Raw genomic sequence first — 21,641 nt, forward strand, 5'->3', positions numbered from 1 at the left:
TTAGTCTCATAGGACACAAGGATATTTCTTTTTAAGGGCCTGTGCTAGTCCAAGGTGTGCCCATTGTGAGCTTGTTGAAAAGCAGACTAACATCGAACTCCAATATTTAAAACTTCTAAGTGATATAAATGGTCAGATTCAGAGAACTGGGTTAAGAGGAGGAGCCAGGGAGCCTGCGATTGAGGCTGTGAGAGTCTTATTCATTGTATTTCCATTCTCCAAAAGATCTTCTTGTGTTTTGAAAAGTGAAGCTTAATGTCTATATTTCTCATAAGAAAGGCCAGTTGTGAATTACAATTTTTTCAGAAGGCTACGGGGAAAAATCAGTAATTCATAAAACATAAACTTATTTTCTCATTTCCTTAAATGTCCTCAAGAATCTGGAACTTCAATGAAAACAGAGCCGCTCCCCAAAAATGAACTATTATGACATTGTCTCCATATGGAACACATGTCCCTTTTATACAAAGTACAACAGGAACACAGTGTTAGCTTCACAGCCTGAATCCTCTTGTTATTCTAATTTTTCTCCCTAATTCTTTGCCCAGTATTCTGAGCTAAGGAGTCACCTTCATTTTGTTGTGCATGTGTACATTAACTTTATGAGCTACGGAGACTTATTTCTCAATAACTTATGTTTCAATATAATAAGCATACGTGTAGACCCAGTTGTGAGTTAAGGAAGTTTATCAACTCACCTGTCATATTACAGTATACAAGAAATGGACCCAAGGGGCCACTTCCATCTGAATCAATATTGTAAAAACCTGAAGTGTTCCCTCTGTGCTTATAGGCTTCACATGATTGCTCATAGATGGCTGTAAAAGAACACATTCCATCACAAATGTTACGGCATAATTTTATATTTTATTCAGAGAATGAAAAAAAAAAAAAGTTCTGTGGAGCCTGTCAACAGGGGAAAGAAGTTCTGTGCAGTCACTGCTAAAGAATACAGAAGAAATCATGGAATCAAAATTATACTTTCATTTGAATTTGTAAAGAACATTTCATTTTACTTATTGGGCAGATGATGGGGGCATTTTTAAGCATTTTCTTCCATATTTCCAGCTGAAAACTTCAGTGACTATACGGTGAAATGTGGGTGAGTAAATGCTTGTAAAACTGCTGAGAAATGTGAATGCCAATGGTATTACTTGGATCCTGGCAATCAGATTTTGAGAAAACAAATACTAACTCCCTCAAACAAATCAGATTGTTGTTGTTGTTATTATTACATACAATAGAAGGTAGGTAGTATTTCTAGTGGCTTTGATTGTCTCTTGGCATTTTTTGCCTTTCACACTTATCTTCTTCCCTTTTTAAAAAGAAGGGCAAATGATATGCTAGAGAATGCAGTAAAATAACTAAATAAGGAAAATGACAGCTCCTCAGTCCCATGTCATGCATACTTTTTATCAGTCAAGGCCTCAAGCAAGTCTGTGATCAGTACTTTATGATCAAAAAACCTGATGAAAGGGACTTATCAACCTGCCTCTATACTTAAGCAGACAGGAACCACTGATGGTAATGCTGCAGCTAGACCACATTAGCCTAACTTCTTTAACCATAATAGTGTTATTGAGCAGTCATACTGTTATGGTTTTTCTTTTCAAAATTAGACTGTGTGCTCTGTCAGCTACTATCAAATCTTGAAAACATTCTGTCAAAAGAAAGAAGCATTAAACTCAGAAAAAAAAAAAAATAGTGCTATACTAATGAAAACAGAACGTCACAATAATTTTTAATCATGTAGAAGATTTTGAACTGTATAAATTCAGTTTATATAAATTTAAGAAAACAAACCAAAACAAAAGAAAACACTAAAACAGCAAAGTACTTGCACAGTAATCTAAAAGAGGTTCTGTTTAAGAAAAAAAATAAATAGTTTTTGGAAGATTGTGATCTCTGTATTTTTTTGTCTGATGTTTACTGACATTATATAGCATCACCTATCAAAAAAATAAACAATTCATTCAGATTGCTTACTCTATGAAATGTTCAGAATTTTCAAATGGAATTTTGTGGTTCCTTACAGAAATAGTCTTAGTTAAATTTAAACAAGACAAAAGAGATTAAATTATTCATTAACTCTTTCATGAGCATGGTAGTTTGTATACTAATATTTTGAGATCAGTAACTTATTTCTAGGTTTATAAGAAAAAGAATGTTTGTTTAAGAATTCAAGAGGCACTTTTTTTTTCTTTTGAAATTGCACAGAAGTATGATAATATGGCCAAATATTATCCAGAGTTCTTGATTTAAAATAATGGTTAAAATCGCTAAAGTCAAGTACTAAGGCTCTTCCATTTTCTATCCAAAATTACAGCATTTTATTAATCATTAAAAAACAAAACAAAACAAAACAAAACAAAAACAAAAACAAAAACAAAATCCTAGAAGGCTTTTATATATATTTTTGACAATGAATACAAATTCAATAGCACTTTTCATATTACATTATCTCTCACAGACATTAGGAAACCATGGCCTCCATCTGTCATCAAAGATATAATCAGCTGATTCAACATACAGTTTTTCAAACTCTAATGAATGAAATTACCTTCATCTTAACTTCAGGCTTGTCATAGGGAGGTCTGCTGCCTCCCTGGAGATGGGGTTACAGACATCAAAAGGAAACTTCCTGCCTTGGTTAGGCCCTCAGAGCATTATCCCCTAATAATTTTTTCAGGTAAGTGGTGGTGAAACTGAAGAGGGAAAACTTAAGGCAATCAAGAAAGACTTCAGGACCTTCAGATGACTGGTCAAGGGTTCAAGAGCACAAGCGGTGTTGTGCTCCATCCCCACTGTTGCAGGGTATCACAAGGAAAGATGCAGGAAGACCCACCAGATCAATACCTAGGCGTGGGACTGGTGTCACCAGCAGAATTTTGCTTTTTTTGATCATGGGTCAGCTTGCATGGCACCTGGTCTGCTAGTAACAAAGACAACGCATTTGTCTGAAAAGGAGAAAAGGATTCTGGGTGGCAGGAGTTGGCAGGGCTCATTGAGAGGGCTTAAAACTACATTTGAAAGGGGAATGGGAGGAAACCAGGTGTGGTAGAGGCAAACCCAAGTGCAGCGTGACAGCATTTAAGGGAAAGGGTGCTAGTGAGGCCCTTTGGTCTGACATCCCAGTGGAGGTAGGGGTTGGAGAGCCATGCTGTAGAGAAACACAAGAGTTTTTGATGTGTTAGAACCGTGGAAGCTCTTGAGAAAGGCCACAAAGGAATTAGGGTTTCTCACCAGCAAAAGCTGGCAAAATCAATGGCCCAGGTGAAGTGTATCTGGAGGAATGTGCGCAGCATGGGCAACGAACAGGAGGAGCTGGAAGCCATTGTGAGGCAGAGAAACTACAATGTGGTTGCCATCACAGAAACATGATGGGATAACTGTCACAACTGGAGTCCTGCATTAGGTTGCTATAAACTCTTTAGAAGGGATAGGCAAGGAAGGAGATGAGGAGAAGTAACCCTGTATGCAAGTGTTTTGATTGTGTGGAGCATGATGAGGGTGATGATAAGATTGAGAGTCTATGGGTGACAAGAAAGCAGAAGGGCAACAAGGTGGACATCCTGGTGGAAGCCTGTTACAGACCACCCAACCAGGATGAAGAGGCAGATGACATTTTTTGGAGGCAGCTGGGAGAAGTGTCTTGGTTCTTGTGGGGTACTCCAACCTATCAGATATCTGCTGTAAATACAACACAGCAGAGAGGAAGCAGTCTAGGAGGCTCCTGGAGTGCATGGAAGACAACTTCTTGAAACAGTTGGTCAGTGAGCCTACTAGGGAATCTCCCACTGAACCCATTGTTTGCAAACAGAGAAGGATCAGTGGGTAATGTGTCAGTGGAGTTTGCCTTGAGTACAGTGATCATAAAATGATTGAGTTTTCTATTATTGGAGAAATAAGGAGGGTGGTCACCAGAACTGCTACTTTGGACTTCCCAAGGGCAGACTTTGATCTGTTTAGGAGGCTGGTTGGCAGAGTCCCTTGGGAGGCAGTCATGGAGGACAAAGGAGTCAAGACAGGCTATTTGCTCTTCAAGAAGGAAATCTTAGAGATACAGGAGCAGGCTGTCCCTGTGTGCTGAAAGATGAGCCAGCAGGGAAGGATGCCAGCCTGCTTGAACAGAGAGCTTCAGCTGGAACTCAGGAATAAAAGCAGAATTTATAACCTTTGGAAGAAGGTGCAGGCTACTCAAGAGGACTACAAGGATGCCGTGAGGTTATGCAGGGAGAAAATTAGAAGGGCCAAAGCTCAACTAGAGCTGAGCCTGCCCACTGCTCTAAGGGGGAACAAAAAATGTTTTTATAAATACATCAGCAACAAAACAAGTGCTAAGGAGAATCTCCACCCTCTGGTGGATGCAGGATGAAACACCATGACAGAAGATGAGCGAAAGATGGAGGTACTAAATGCCTTCTTTGTCTCAGTCTTCAATTGTAAGACCAGCTGTGCTCCAGGTACACATTCCGCTGAGCTGGAAGACAGGGACAAGGAGGAGAATGAAGCCCAAATAATCCAAAGCGAAATGGTTAGTGATCTGCTACACCACTTACACACCCAGAAGTCTATGGGGTCAGATGGGATACATCCAAGGGTGTTGAGAGAGCTGGCGGAGGTGATCACTAAGCCACTTTCCATTATCTGTCAGCAATCCTGGCTAACTGGGGAGGTCCCAGTTGACTGGAAATTGTCGAATACAAAAAGAAGGGCCAGAAGGAGGATCCAGGTGAGCTCAGTGCTGGGGAAAGTCATGGACCAGATCATCCTGAGTGCTATCACATGGCACATAGAGGACAACCAAGTGATGAGGCCCAGTCAGCACGGGTTTATGAAAGGCATGTCCTGCTTGACCAACCTGTTCTCCTCCTATGACAAGCTGACTTGCTTAATAGATGAGGGGAAGACTGTGGATGTTGTGTACTTAGACTTCAGTAAAGTCTTTGACACTGTATCCCACAACATTCTCTTGGAGAAGCTGGCAGCTCGTGGCCTGGATGGGTGTACTCTTTGATGGATAAAGAACTGTCTAGATGGACAGGCCCAAAGATTTGTGGTGAACAGAGCCAAAACCAGTTGGCGGGTAGTCACGAGTGGCGTTTCCCAGGGTTAAGCACTGGGGTCGGTTCTGTTTAATATCTTTGTCAACCATCTGGATGAGGGAATTGAGTGCATCCTTAGTAAGTTTGCAGATGACAAAAAATTGGATGGGAATGTTGATCTGCTTGAGGATAGGAAGGCTCTAGAGAGGGATCTTGACTGGCTGGATTTCTGGGCTGAGGGCAATTGTATGAGGTTTAACAAGGTCGCACATGGTTCGCAATAACTACATGCATTGCTATGGGCTCAAGGAAGAGTGGCTGGAAAGATGCCTGGTGGAAAAGGATCTGGGGGTGTTGACAGACAGATGGTTGAAGAGGAGCCAGCAGTGTGCCCAGGTAGCCAAAAAGACCCGCAGAATCCTGGTATACATCAAGAATAGTGTGGACTGGGGATGTGATCGTCCAACTGTACTCAACGCTGAAGAGGCTTCACCTTGAACACTGTGCTCAGTTTTGGGTTCCTCACTATATAAAAGACATTGAGGTGCTGAAGAGAGTTCAGAGAAGGGCAACAAAGCTGGTGAAGGGTCTAGAGAACAAGTCTTACAAGGAGCGGCTGAGGGAACTGGGACTGTTCAGCCTGCAGAAAAAGAGGCTGAGGGGAGATCTTATCACTGTCTACAACTACCTGAAAGGAGGTTATAGCATGGATGCTGTTTGTCTGTTGTCCCAAGTAGCAAGTGATAGGACAAGAGGAAATGGCCTCAAGTTGCACCAGGGAAGATTCAGATTGGATACTAGGAAAAAAGTTCTTCACACAGAAGGTTGTCGGGCACTGGAACAGGCTGCCCAGGGAAGTGATGGAGTCACCATCCCTGGAGGGGTTTAAAAGGTGTATAGACAAGGTTGTTAGGGGCATGGTTTAGTACTAGAGTTAGGTTAGGTTATGGTTGGACTCAATGATCCTGAGGGTCTCTTCCAACCAAAATGATTCTATGAATCTACGATTCTATATTATACACCATGGTATATAGTATAGGCTGTATTATTGCCATATTTTCTTTGTAACAAGAGTTTTCTTAAAATTATTATTTATACCAGTGTGTTATTTACAATTAAGGCATTACAAGAAAAGTCATCACTGTTTTTTTACTCTATAAAAGCAAGATTTAATAGGCAGTCTTCTAAAATAAGTGATTTCTCAAAAAACCCCATGCGTGTAGACTTACGTTCTTTTAATAAAAGCTATCATTGATAACCAGGATTGTGTAGATTTTGTAAGGAAAATTTGCAAGGACAGAATTTTTTATTGGATCATTAGGATAGTCTTTGGAATTTAAAAAAAAAAAAAAATTTGTAAAGTTTCAGAATAATTTCTAGTTATTAGAAGCATATAATGAAGACCAGAATAATGATTTATTCCACTTCCAGAACATGCGTAAACTAATACAAAAGTAGAGCATCTCCTTAGTAATTAGTTAAGTTACTTTCAACTAGGGTTTGTTGTTTTATTTGTTTGCTTGTTTGTTTTCTTTTTTTGTTTTTCCTAATCTCCCTGATTCAGTAAACTACATGAATACATGTTTAGGGCTTAGCACTGTGCACATTACCTTTCACATGCATGCAGTCTCCTTGTCTTAGAAAAAAATAAGTTATTAATTCTTGTAATGAATTAAGGTTAATTAAACACATTTCTAATTTTTTTGCTGATCAAGAAAGTATAATTATATGGATTAAGGAGGATATTATTGACTATCTCATGTAACTTATGAAAAATGTGAAACAGAAATAGATAAATATTTGAACTTTCAATGAGTTTCTACTGCTATATATTTTGAATTTTCAAGGCCATTCCTTGAACCAACTCATGACAGAAAAATCTTGTCATGTGAATAACCAATACAAATGTATATTTTTGTGGTGAAAAAAATCAATCAAAAATAGAAGAATAGTCAGAAAACTGCTTAGACTTACAATAGTGGCAAGTAGCTCCCTTGTAACCTGTATTTGCACAATTGCAGTAGAAGCTGTCCCAGGACTGTGAGCATTCACCACCATGTTCACAATAATTAGGCAAACACCTAAAGTGAAAAAGAAGGAGCATGTTCACTCTCTTTTCTGTTCATTTACATGTCACTTGTACTCATCAAGGGATGAAAAATCATAGAAAAGAAGTATAATAACATGAAGGAAGCCTTCAAGCTCATTGGGGAAATGTCAATTACTAGAAAATTCAGAGAATTTCACTTCATCGTCCCCAATATTCCTATTGCTTATAATCAATATATTAATTACACAATAAGCCTAAAAGAATAAAAAGGAAGTGTAAAATATATAATTCTTACCATTCAACTGTCTGCATTCAGTACAGATTGATAAATGAAAGATTTACATGCTGATAGTTCACTGGTAAGTTTTGCAACTGATAGGATTTCTTCAACAACATGTGTCACAATAAAGCAAAGCAGCATCACAACAGATTTCTTTTTGTTCTTCTAAAAAAATAGAAAAATAAAACCAAACCAAACCAAACAACAACAACAAAATATACAAAAAAGAAAACAAAACCAAACGAACATACACACACCAAAACCACTATCACATAACAAATAAAACTGCCCATAGTACCTGATAAGCATTTTTTATTCTAAAATCATAGTTACTTTCTATTCTAGAAAGAGTGAAATATTTAGTATGTCAGTTTGTCAGTTCCATAAAAGAAGTAAATATTAAAAAAAAAAACAGTTTTCATTCTGGTCTTACGAGCAGAAACCTGAATTTGCCTGTAACTGCTTAATGGTTAAGACTGAAGCAGTTTACCTAAATATAAAATATTGCATGAGGTGAAAAGTAGAAGAAAACAAAACAAAATAAAACAAAACAATAAACAAACAAAAAACCCACAAACAAACAAAACCACACACCTGAAAATATATTGAAACAGAGTGTCACATTTTAACCAATTATTTACCAGCTCTTCACCTTAGAAATTAGTTAACATTCTAATTGCAGTGATTGCACATGTATATATGCATGTGCCTGTGACAGAGCTTAGAAAACACAAGAAGGCTTTATTTGTCATATTAGCCACAGGAAAAAGAAAAGGGGGCCACTAATATTCATGGGGTCTTAAAATACTTTTTAATTCATTGAAGAAATCTTAGGAGTGTTTAAATTAAGATTGTAGAAAGTCCAGCAGTTCATGCATCTGCCCTATGAATAATTCAGGGTTTTGTACATTCACTCCTCCTGCCTCTCAAAGCATTTTATCTTCCTTTCATGTTTACAAACAAAGATAAGCAGAGGTTTTCAGAGAAGGAAAGGGAAAAAAAAAATAAAATAGAAAAAGTGGCAGGTATAGGTAAAGTAAGTAAAGTGATATAGCTCACATATTTTCAAAGAAATAAGTGACATATTTCCAGTGAATCAGCTGATCTTGTTTCTATTATCTAACAGAATGTATTTCTAAGACAAGTCTGTAGATGATGTATGTGTCACTGAGCTTTAGTTTGGAACACAAAAATGAACTTTAGGCACAAGGTTTATGATTACTTTGATAGAAAATACTTTGTTTGAAGGAATTCTATTAATGTGCATAGCAATAACTCTTAGGATAAATGCTTAATTTTGTTTTCTAGGGGTATCATCAATTGTTATAAATATATGTCTCTTCTAACATAGCTGCCATTTGGGACTTTCAATGTATCCTCTTACAGCTGCTCTGCTTGCATGTATTTTAGTCAAAATCTTTCTTGTCTTATTCCATTCTGTTAAAGACATAATTATCCCTAAATTGCAAGTGATTTACCTGGTCTTTGTTTGTATTGACTCCCTGTCCATATTAATAACCTTCCAAACTGTATTCATAAGATGAAAATCTTAGATTAAATTGATGACACTTGAACCAAATTTAATAGAAGTTAAAACAATTCAGAGTGTAACTTAAATCTTTTAACAGCAAACCTTACATCTTCCTCCTGTTTCAGAACATATAACAGCAAGTAGCCACTAACTACATCCAAGTGAAGCTATAATTACATTATATACTATGACCCTCCCCAAAGCAAGATTTAGAACATTGCTTTCTCTGAGGAAACTAGTCTTATAATGAAAAATATTTCTAATATTATTACAAATGTTTCCAATACTTCACCTGTAAAAGGCAATTTTTGGATTCATCACCATTATCTGCTTAAACCAGAAAAAAAAAGCAGCTGATTAAGCATTTACCATAAATTACTTGATAATATACTCTAAAGTCTGTGATATCTGAAAATAATATATGATTTAAAATCAAGGCAACAAGCTAATAATAATCATAAGATAATATTCAAAAGTGAACATTGAGCCAGAATGTAAACATACTTTTGCTATAGAAGGAAAAATAAGAACCTCTCATGCCAATCATCTGCTAAATATCTGCTTTATGCACGTATGATGATTCCAAACTTATAATGCACTTATAATGATTCCAAACAATGGATAGAAGATATTTTGGAAATAATAACTAACTGCTGCAAATTTTAACTATTTTTCTTTTTTCAGTCTTGAATCAAAAAAAAAAAAAAAAGGGGGGGGAGAAAAATATCTGAAAACTATACAAGTGTTAGTGTCCTTTTTTTAAGATATAAAAATACTTGTTCTATTTTTTGTAAAACACACTGCTGCCAGGACACCAAAGGCAATAATTCCTGGTAGGCAATTGTAGGTTTCTGTGTAGGGCTTGATGTACTTATGGCAGATTCATCTGGTACTGTCTTCTCAGAGACTAAATGTGCTAACTGTGTAAGACATTTAGAATGACAATGTGTCCTTTAAAGTTACTTTTTGAATGGTTTATGTATAATTAGTAGTTATTAATACTAATAGCTATATATTGATAATGGAGCTGAGAGAAAAGATATTAAGGAGAATTGTATGATGAGAATTCTTTGCATACCCAAAAGGCATATGAGGTATGGAATAATATAAAAATATTCTACAACGAAAAGGCTAGAAGAAGTGCATGGAAAGAGCAATGATTGAAAAAAGTAATAATAATTTAAGCATAGGAGGAGGAATTTGAAATTTTTTGGAACTGAGAAAATAGTAAATAATAAAATGTTAGGGATTCTTTTTTTTTTTTCAAATAGAAGAACAGGTTAATAAATTATGTCTCAATGAATAAAAGAATGATTAACCACCATCTGTCAAACCGCATTGCAAATCTGACAGAGCATACTCTATATATGTTAAATGTGTGTGTATATATAGATGAGATAAACAAGTGACTCAGTAAAATTATTCTCTGATTTTTACTGTTGCATATAAACTCTGATGACTATTCAAACATCAATTTTAATTTGCGTTCATGTACTTTAAATGCGCAAAACTAGCACTTCTAGTGGTTCACTGTTTTTACTACAAAAGCCGTCAATAACTCCAGAATTTCAGTCATGCTTCATTATTTGCAACTGGAGTTGCAACGACTCCCATAAAAACTATAGGACAAAGTAATGGTTTATTTGCCCTCACCTGTGGGAAGGATCCCTGCCATCAGGAGCACAGTGTCAAAAAGGCTGATTGCTTTAGCTTAGGGCAAGCAAAGACATGTAGAAATAGTGGTAGGAAGAAAATACTTTCTCTCAAATGGTGTGGTGCACAAGATGATACAAACTACATATTGGGAGCTGTTTAATACATGTAAATGATTCTAATGTTGGCAAAAAGAGTGTATCTTATCATCTGGGATTTATGACGAATGTAGAATTAATTTGATAAAGAGAAACATAAAGTTTATTCTGGATGAAGAGCTGCAGATATCAAATAGAATGAAACTGTGTGAGGAAACTAGAAAGAAGCAGTCCCTGGAGCAAGCTAGCACAAGACCAGGAGGGCCTTTTAATCAGTCTGTTTTGAAATAAAAGATAATGTGTATAATGAAATTGATGAAAATGGGTGGATTAAATTTCTATTTTGAAAGTTAGGAAGGGATGTGGTAAGCATGTCGAGAACTGAAAACTAAACCTGGCAGAGCTAGTGCAAGAAAGGTGAAATTTTCAAGAAATAAGAAGACACAAATTAACATCAGCATATTTAAGAGGAAACAAAAAACCAAACAAAAACCTTACATAAACACTTTTTTTTTTTTAAATTTGGTATCACTGATCATGTGAAACTACACATAATTTTGATTAACTGTGAGAACAACAGAAACAAACAAACAAACAAACAAAAAAAAAAACAAAAAACAAAACTACAACAAAACTACAACAAAAAATAGTTAAAACACTTTGAGGAAGACTGGCTGGGAATTTTGAGTGGCTTACACAAGTCCATCCTGAAAATCAATAAACAACCAAACCAAACCAAACACACAGATGGCAGTGGTGTTATTGTAAAATAAGGATGGTAACTATTTTCATATGCTACATAAATTCAGCAAGATAAAAATATGAGAAAGGACTATCTAAAAATCTAATGTCTTCAGTGCAGTGCTTAAAAGCAACAACAACAAAAAAAAGGGTAGCTTGCAGTTTCGAATAAAGTAAGTGAAAATTTTTATGACATTTCAAATACTGTAAACAATGACGGATTCCTATATACTGAGATTCAGAGGTACTTTCTAAATATTTACACACACAAAATTCTTTTTAAAACCCACATGTACATGTTTATTTATAATGGCCATTCAAAAGCTGAACAGTATTGGAATAGCTACATGTAAAATTGTATCATCTTTCTTTAAAAATTTTGGTAAACTGTCTTTCCATTCATAGAGGAAGAGATGGCTTCCAAATGACAGCTCTGAGATAGGTGTTTCGAGAGGTTCTCAGTTAGACTGTACATTGAAAAATTACTGGTAAATCACAGACAGTAATTGGCATCAATTATATTATGAACCAATTTGCTGTTGCTTTCTACTCATAATGTTAATTAGATCTCCTTTAATGTGTTGGACTAAAGAATATGAGGATTCCCACATTACATTCTTTGGACCTGATTCTGTTCCTGGTTCTGCCTGTATACTACAAGCAAAAAACCATGAGCAGTGTGGTGGAAGTGGAGTAAATTCAACTCTAGAACTGAAAAAAACAGAAGTGCTTAAGAAGCTAGGAGGAAGAGTCATGAGGTCTCTAAGGAAGGAGATGGTGAAAGAAGTTTGAAAAGTGAGAAAATGAGTCAATAGGAGTAGAGTGGGAGAAAGCTAAAAAGAAACATAAATGTATGCTGCATCCCAAATACAAATCCCTAGTAAGTTCTATGGTAGAGTTTTGGCTGAGAGTGGACTCTGTTTAGTCATATGTCTACCACGGCTACTGCCTACTGTAATGTCAGGATTAACTTAGTAGGGGCTAAAGTAGCATGAAATGATACCATACTCAACTGTGTTTGTTCTTAAAATATGATAGATATAGAAAGGATAACATTTTAGGCAGATTTCTAACCTCCTTTTGGAGGTTTCTCTACACTAAAGACTACTATTTTTGTCTCTGATTTACAAGTCATTGTGACTTTCTCAAAAATAATTAACTGAATAGATGTACACTGTGTTCTATCTATGAATAGAAAGCAGGTCACAGAAATATGTGTGTGTGACTGAACGTGAAATTGGTGATGGTCTTGAAGCAGATCTGTGCCTGCATTACATAAGGACATTTTTTTTTCAGATAAAAAGGCAACTTTTGAGGATTAGAAATCTAGGGGTGGCAGAGAAGTGTTTACAAGCCCATCTTCCAGCTGCCTGTTGTGTCATTTCAAGATATTCTTTCAGCTTGGTACAGGGCAACCACTTCTGGAATAAAGAAGATTTTGCGCAGATAGCTGTGATTATGTTCTCCTGAATCTACAGCTGAAAACTTGTCCTTCCATTGCCTGTTTGTGTGTCTGGTCCATGTATTCTCAGAAGCCTCTGCCATTCTGGAACATTACTTTTGGCTCATCCTCGGCATTCTCCACACTGGACTCCAGTAATATCTGTCAAGCATTTTGATCTATTTCAGGAAAGGTCTTTCTGCCCAGCAGAGGGAGCCACTTAAACTAGTCCCTCTCTTTTAGCTAGATCCTAATACTATCTATTGGAATTTATGAGATTAGTTCTGACCAGAACCTAAAAAAAACTGCTAGCTCACTGTAATTAATATTGTCAATTGTGTTTCTGGACAGGCAGACTATAGGAAGCAGCAATAACTTGTAAAGAACATAGCATTTCAAAGGACGAATGGGACTAAATGCCACATGAGGGGGTTCATGTACATAGCTTTACTTGTAAAGAAAGCAAGATATTTAAAATTTGTTAGAAACATCAATAATTTTAACCACAGTTACTCTAGTTTTATTTGCAGTGCATATAAATCTAATTGCTGTGCTATGTATGCTGCATTTATTCTAAATTTTAGAATTCTAACAAGAGAAACAGCATGGCACCTTTTGAGCATTCTGTTGTTTGTCATCAAGTCGGTATTAGAAACAAAACATTCATATAAATAAATAAATTAGTAAATATTGTTTTCTTACCTGTCTATAATGCCACATAAATCTATCTGAAGGTCACTGAAATTGCCAAAAACATTTTGCTGAACTGAGATCATATCCACTGCTTTGTTACCAATGGAAATGAGTCGCATGCATCCTTGAAAGCCACCAAATGAGGTGTTACATTCAGAAATGTTTCCATTGCTAGGGCAGCCTGAAAGAAGCATAAAACCTGGAGCTGAAAAACAAATTATCAAAAAAAAATTATATATTCCAAAAGTCAACTGAACTTTGATAATCTCCAGGTATTGTAAACTTTGTGGATGGAAGACTTGAGGCAGAAGCTCTTCTGATTAGGCATGCTGGTGCAACTGTAAATAAATACTTCTGTGCAGTCTTACTGTTTTTAAAGCATATGCAAAAGCATTGTTCGAAATTGGGTAACAGAAATCCAAGCAGCAGTTCCAAAGCGATGATTGGAATCAAGATGCGACTAGATTGACTGACTGATCTTAGTCACAAAATGTTAGGTTACAACTGAAGGCAGACATGATTTGGACAAGTTTTAAGTCACAACTAAAGTCAAATAACACAAAAATTAGTTACTAAGTGCAGTGGTTTTAATTTATCAAGCTGTCCATAAGATTCCAGAAAGTACTGAGGACAGTTTCTTGATGCCTGTAACAACGACTCAACTGAAAGAAATGCTCTGTTGCACCTGTTACTTGTACACAAGGGAGAAATAGTTGAAAATGTGAAAGTCAAGAACAGTCTTGGTTACAGTAAACACGGGGGGTGGAGTTAATGATCTGCAAAGAAGAGAGCAAGAAAAAAAAAAAGCAGAATTACAATCCCAGACTTCAGAAGAGCCAATGCTGGTCTGTTCAGGACCTGTTTTCAGGGCAAAAGGGCCGGATATTTTTCAAGAAAAAACTCTTTGGAGCAAAAGAATAGTCCATACTGATATCAAAATGGTTAAGCAAGTGTGGCAGAAGGCCTGTAAACATAAACACTGAGCTCCTGAGTAAGTGCAAACACAAAAAGAAAGTACACAGAAGTTGGAAGCAAGGACATGCAAGAGCATTACCCGCATGTCTAGGAAAGCAGTTAGGAAATCCAGGACGTCAGGTAGAGTTAAAACTATCAAGGAAGAAGAAGCTTAACAAAAAGGTTTCTACATGTGCCAACAGTAGCAAAAGGAAGGACAAGGACATTATGGGTGCACTACTCCATGGAGCAGGGAACATAGTGACAAGGGTCTTGGGAAGAACTGATTTGTACAAGGCCTTTTACCTTCCATCTTCAGTGGTAAACCAAATCCTTAGGTTTCCCATGTCCAAGCAGAGTACAAAGAAGGGAAGCAGGACCCACCAAAAAAAAAAAAAAATGTCCAAGAGGCACCCAAGGGTGCTACAGGAGGTGGCCAAAGTCAACAATTGCCATGGTAATTGTGAAGATATTATCATTTTAATTCTCAAAGGGTCTTGGTAACTTGGTGAGCTTCTTGATGACTGGAAAAGGTGGATGTTAAACCCATCTTCAAAAAAGGCAAGAAGGAGGACACATAAAACTTGAGGCCAGTCAGCCCTACCACAGTGGCCAGTTCATGGAGAAAATCCTCCTAGAAGACATTTCTAAACATGTGAAGGACAAGAAGATAACTGGTTAACTTCAGCTTCAAGGTTAAATCATGCCTGACCAAGCTCTTTGTTTTCCCTGCTGAGGTGATGGTCACTGAGTACAAAGAGATAACAGTGGGCATTGGATACCTTGACTTCAGCAAAGTCTCTGACAGTTTTCTATATAGTACCTAACACCAGATTGACAAGATATGGCTGGGATATGCAAACAATTAATGATGCAAAGTCCAGGTAATGGCCAGTGAACAGTAGGTCCTTCAGAGAGCAGTACTGAGAACTACATTGTTTAATATCTTCGTTAGTGACCCAGATGATGGGACAGAGTGCACTTTCAGCACACCAAATTGGAGGCAGGGTTCAAATGTTGCAGAGTAGGGCTGCAACTCAGAAGGACCTGGGCAGGCTGGAGAAATAAACTGGAAGGAATGCAATGAAGTTCAGTAAGAACAAATTTAAGGTCTTTAATTGGAGATGGAACAAGTCCATGTAACTATGAACGGATAACTGCCTAGATACATAGAGAAAAGCCTGAGGTCCTGTTGGCCAATAGGTGGACCATGAGCCAGGAATGTGCCCTTGTAGCACAAAGGCATTCTGGGCTGTATGGTCAAGAGTATATTTACCAGATGTGGGGAAGGTGTCCTTCCCTCTACATGGCACTTGTGAGACTATACTTGGAGTACTGTATTTCTGGACTTCCCAGTAGAGGAAAGATATCAACATCCTGGAGTGAGTCCAGAGGAGGCCTCCAAGATGGTCAGGGAGCTGGATGCACAGGGTGTATGAAGAGACACTGAGAAAGCTGGACCATTCAGTCTTGAGAAGATAAGGCCATCTGATAAGCTGATACAGAGAAAGCAGAGCCAGATTTTTTGTCCAGCATTGCACACTGATGGGAGAAGAGGCAAAGGACAGAAGTGAAAAACAGTAAATTCTGGTCAGACATTAGCAACAAGTGTTTTTACCGTGAGGGTGGTCAATATGAAAACAGTTTGGCAAAAAAGAGTTATGAGATTTCTATCCTTGGAGCTGTTCGAAGTTTGAGTGGTCACAGCCCTGTACCTCCTGATCTAATCAGGCTAGTTTATAACAGAGGGTTGTGCTAGATAATGTCTGAATGTCCTACCCAACCTGTGAATTACATTCAGTAAGTATTTAATATTGTGGTTTATCTATTGTGTTGTTGATCTTGAAATGATTTGTTCACTGATTGACAATAAAACATTGTTTATAAATAAATAATTTGTTTTGGTCCTGATTTTATTTAAACCACATTCGTTGAGCTATTTTTCCCATTGGCAGCTGAACACTGCATGACAAAATACACCTAAATGCTTTTTTATTTGGTTTTCTTCCAAAGGTTGATACTGCTTCTGAAATTATGCAGAAGGGCTATTCTTCGATCTTAGTTAAACAATACTGCATTGCGGTTCACAACATTTTAAGACCTTCTTGTTGCATGATGTTAGGAAGCAGTGACTTTTAAGACACTTCTCTAATCCATAGAGCTATTGGGTGCTTTCTGAAGTCCTGAAAAGACAGTGCAGAGGTTTATTACACAGGAAAACAATATGACAGTGGACACTAGTAAATCTATTCAAATGAGTGAATAACAACATAAATAGTATAGGTACGTTTTTAAGAAGTGTATGATAGAAAATGAACTAAAACTGAAATTAAGTAAGTAAATAAATTCCCAGTGTGTTTTGCTCTGGTGAAGAACCAAACTATTCAAAACTGTTACTACCTTTCTAAAGGAAAATGTTTATTATCTACTTGGTATATTGCTTTAAGAACAGCGAGTCCACAAACTTCCAAAAGTCCAAATAGGAGCGCGGTAACTTTTCAGCACTACACACAATTAGACAAGTCAATTACAGGTCTAACAACAATCTTTACAGCATTCTACAACAAAAATGATATAATAAATTCAATCATTCTGGTGAAAATATCTGACACTCATTTGTGAATGAGGTACTTCTAGTGAAGTTCACACTTAATTAAAAACAAAAACAAAAAAAAAGCAAGAGAAGGAGGAAAAAGTATATCTTTTACACTTAGCTAGTCTATGAAATTGTTTCTTGGATTTTTTTCTGGTGTCTGCCTTTTAGAAGTTGTCTTCTAATTCCATTAGAGAAAAGGAAACTTCATTAATGTTAATGAAATTTGGATTCCTCATAATTGTGGTCTGAATATTAAAGATAGGAAGAAGTCCTTTAATAATGAAATTTACCCTATGTACTTACTGCAATATTAAATAATCTTTTTTTGACCTTACAGTTCCAATGAGTTATTAATCCAAGAACTGAGGTAGCATATCCTTGATGACAGCATGACCGGAAATTGTGCTGACATACTGCTAAAGCACTTTCATGTTTATTACACATTTTCCCATCTAAGCATACACATTTCTTGCATACTTTGTATTCATTAGAATAAGTAAACTAACCACTGTGTCCCCAGGACACGTCTCCTGGAAGGCTAATATTCATACCATAACCACCAGAATATAGAAACTTGGTAAATATTCATACAAACTTAAAAAGAAAGTAAAAATACATTGTCTGCATTTTTATAGTGGTACATGACATAAATTTTTAATAAACAATTTTCTAAATTCAGAAACCTGCTACTAGTTTTCCTCAAGTTTGTACAACATGCACAAGCTGCTGATTTGAGCTACAGAACAGAAACCAGAGAAGTTGAGGGATGGATATGCAGTCAGTACTTCAAATGTTCTTGGCATTAATTTGTCCCCTCGACCCCGCAAAAGAAAAATAGAAATGTTCTTATACAACTAAGTGAATATGCTGCTTTTAATAACTGCTCACATCCTTCCTGGTCTGTTCACCTGTGCCATCAACCCTGCAATGGTACAAATCACCTGATCAGAGATGTATGAACTTGAGCAACATGGGTGCCGGGGTGGGGGTGGGGGGCGCATAGAAATGGGCGGAAAGGGGCAGGGAGGAAATAAAAAAATTCTGGCTAGGTAAGGCAAATATTCTGTATCATCTGTATCATCAAGTAGGTCAAGTGGTATTTTTAGTAGAGAAGACTAGATGTCAGATACGAAAAGTCACATGGATGCTTATGTAGCAGTTCCTATATTTATGGTCGGCTTGTGAACATGATACCAGAAAATGTTGTTCTGGAAAGACACCAAGGATTTAGAGTGATAATTTATTCTACTCAACACTATAAAATTTTAAGGAAATGCAAACTCAAAAACATCATAGCAGTGCCTGAAAAACAGATCCTTTGAGCGATAACCAAGCTAGGCAAAAAAGACTTAAGGCAAGCCAAATAATTCTCATCTTTTGATTAGATGTGTCAGGAAAACTTAACGTTTAACTATGGGATATTGCCAGCATAAATAAAAAACATATTTCACCTCCAAAGTAGAAAGCATCTCCTGAATAAATTTGCAGAGGTACAGAAGCATGAGCAGATGAGGTCACATCATTGTCCACTATTACACTGATACGGTTCCTTTTGGCAGAGAAGGACACAGAATGCCACTGGCCATTATTTAATCCAGCACCTGGAAGGAAAATAAAAAGCAAAATGAAGTATAATCATCCATTATTTGTGATACTACCTGAATGTCATAGACTTAAAAAGAGGAGAGACTGGTAAAGCAATCATAGCCCACATAAAAACTCCAAGTGATAACAACAAAGAAAAAAAAAATCACAAATGTTTTTTGTGAAAACAGAACCTTTGTCCTTTCCTTTGCTTCATATCCAATAAAGAAAAAAACAAAAATACTTTAGTGAATAAGCCTTACTGTTGTAATAATCCTAATTATCAGTAACATATCCATTTAATGTAGTGACTGTGAAAAGTATACTCCTAATCTGAGAAGGTTCTCATTAAAGTATCAGCAATGGCTGATAAGTATTTTACACGTAATGCACATTTTTACTGCAGTATTACAAAGGTTTTCTTCATCTTTTAAAATCAAAGGTGGTCATTATATTACGATCCAATAAAAGAAGCAAAATCCTGTAGGTGATAAAAGCTTCAGCAACCTTCATGTCTGTGTCACAAGATCATTTTTATTTCAGTTGTCTCTTCTACTGGAAATGTATGGGAAATTTTTCTGAGAGTTTAGCCTCTAGCACCAATTTGTAAGGTGCCACAAAGCAATAAACTTAAATCCCTGATATTGGAAAGCAGTTATATAAATATTATTACATAAATTTTATGCAGGGCAGTATGTAAGTATATTATTATCTTTAAGAAGTGCTTGCAGTCAACCATGTTCTTGAGTGTTCTTCAGAACAGAGATACTTCTTTTGGTGAAGAACACAGAATACCACCTTTGAATTATGTAAAATATTTCACAACTGCAGAGTGTGTACGATTTTTGATCTGTGATTTCCCTCTTGAAATTTCATCTATTAATATATCCCTCTCTAGAATGTGTTGCATATTCTAGAGAAATACTTCACCAATTAAGTGACTAGTTCAAACTAAAGGAAAATAAATACAAATAGAAAGATGAAAAGGAAAGGTTCAAATAACTAAACTACAGCATAACTAGGATCCATATAATTTTAACTACCACAGTCTAAACACAAGATCTTCATATGGTCAAGAGTCAAATCTTAAAATCACATTATACATTCAGATAAGTTACCATCTAGAAAATATCTCTAATATATTTAGTATAATACCAGTCTTATACACCTTTTCTGTTACTTGTTTCCTTACATCAACCACTATATTATGGACTGTGTAACAAAGAAACCTTCAACCTTTGTTTTATTCCCAACCTCAGTAGAATCATGTAAATGTATGGCTAACAGATTTTTTTATCTTTGTGTTGCACTTCCAGGAACAATTCACCTGTCTAATGTAGTGGTAGAGAACACAGGGCTGTAGTCACAGGTTTTCTGATACAATTCTGGCCATTACTTATTTTGTTTGCAATCTTCTATGAGAACTGCCATTTGAGTTGAATAACAGGAGTAGTACAGTTGCAGGCATAATAAATAATCAGCATTAAAGCTATCACAGTATTTTCTACTGCTGTAAAAATCCTATTAATGACATTTATAGATATGGACTTTTTGCTAAAATAAAAATTGGAAACCTTATTCCATTCAATAGGAAGCCGTACTGCTGCTACCAAAAGGTCATCTGTAGAGGGGTAATCTTTTGGTAACAAGGATTTACATAGCTCTACAGGCAGTGCAAAGGGGGTGACTAGAGCTCCACTGTATTTTCAAGACTGCTGAATATGTCCCTTTGTACTGATGGCATTTAATATAACTTACTGAAGCCTTCATACTGGTGTACTTTATCTTAGGGCCAGCAAACTTTTGAGCTGATGATCAAGACAATACTTTAAAGCCTCAAAATTTTGGCTTTAGTTGTATTTCAGCTAGATAATATGATGTGTAACACACTTTAAAAAAAACAAAATTGAAAAAGCATTAGAAAAATAGTATTGCTGCCTTCCAATATGATGGGCACAGATGAAACAAAATAAAATGAACTTACTACACTTAATGAGTACAATTATTTATCTCTCCTACTTTTTAAATACTATTTTACATCAAGAACTTAACAAATACATCAAAAGTTTTACTGATTTCAAATAAAAAACAAGGCATTACAATCAAAGAAAGCATCCTTAGGTCTTTTATACCACTGTCAACATCAGTGAACTATATATACTCCATCAAAGAGGTGGTAGGTATCTTAAAACAAAGAATATAAATAATGCAATTTTTATATCACAGAAAATTGAGTCTGAGAAAGATCTTTTTTCCCCCAGTTCCCAGTAACACAGTTAGTTTTCTTCTATAAATTATTGCAGAATTATCCTTCAATAAGAAACTATATTATGAAATATATATAGTCTAGGCTCCACTTCTCGCACTGTGTTTTTAAGATTTTTAAAAAATGAATTATTTCCCTCTTTCCAGCCTCCATCCCCGGCTAGAAAATCTCCAGCTTCTTTCACATCATCTCTAAGATTAAGCAGAGTTTCTTTATTTTAAGGTTTATTTTAAGGTTTACTTCAAGTGAAAGATGTTTTCCACAACCACACCTCTGCAACATGCTGTATTTTCCTGTAGGACTCAGAATTGTTTGGATTGGAAAGCACCATTAAAGATCATCTAGTCCAATATCCCTGCCATGTGCAGGGACTTCTTTTACTAGATCAGGTTTCTCAAAACCTGAAACAACTTGAACATTTCCAGGGGTGGGACATCTAAATCTGACCTCACTTTAAAACACTTACTCCTTGTTCTTTCACTAAAATCCCTGGGGAAAAAAACCTCACACCATCTTTTTTGTAAGCCCCCTTTTGTATATTGAAAGGCCACAGTAAGTTCTCCCTAAAGCCTTCTCTTCTCCAGGCTGAACAACCCCAACTCTCTCAGCCTTTCATCATAGGAGAGAAGTTCCATCCAGCCCTCTGATCATTTTCATGGCCCTCCTCTGGACTTACTCTAAGAGGTCCATGTTTTTCTTGTGTTGGGAA

At 36.4% G+C, this 21,641-nt stretch overlaps 1 protein-coding gene across 2 annotated transcripts in view; it reads right to left on the bottom strand.

Moving 5' to 3' along the window:
• The window catches only part of CNTNAP4 (contactin associated protein family member 4), a 246,424-nt gene that overhangs the window by 52,072 nt on the left and 172,711 nt on the right, over positions 1-21,641 (bottom strand). For both annotated transcript variants that reach the window (XM_065860464.2, XM_071801956.1), the window contains exons 9-12: positions 18,534-18,683; positions 13,542-13,713; positions 7,020-7,126; positions 699-818 (exon numbers count right to left, since the gene is read on the bottom strand). In XM_065860464.2, coding sequence (XP_065716536.2) covers positions 699-818; positions 7,020-7,126; positions 13,542-13,713; positions 18,534-18,683 — 549 coding nt within the window. The remainder of the gene's footprint in view (positions 1-698; positions 819-7,019; positions 7,127-13,541; positions 13,714-18,533; positions 18,684-21,641) is intronic.

This window comes from Patagioenas fasciata, chromosome Z (assembly GCF_037038585.1).
Source record: "Patagioenas fasciata isolate bPatFas1 chromosome Z, bPatFas1.hap1, whole genome shotgun sequence".
NCBI lineage: Eukaryota > Metazoa > Chordata > Aves > Columbiformes > Columbidae > Patagioenas > Patagioenas fasciata.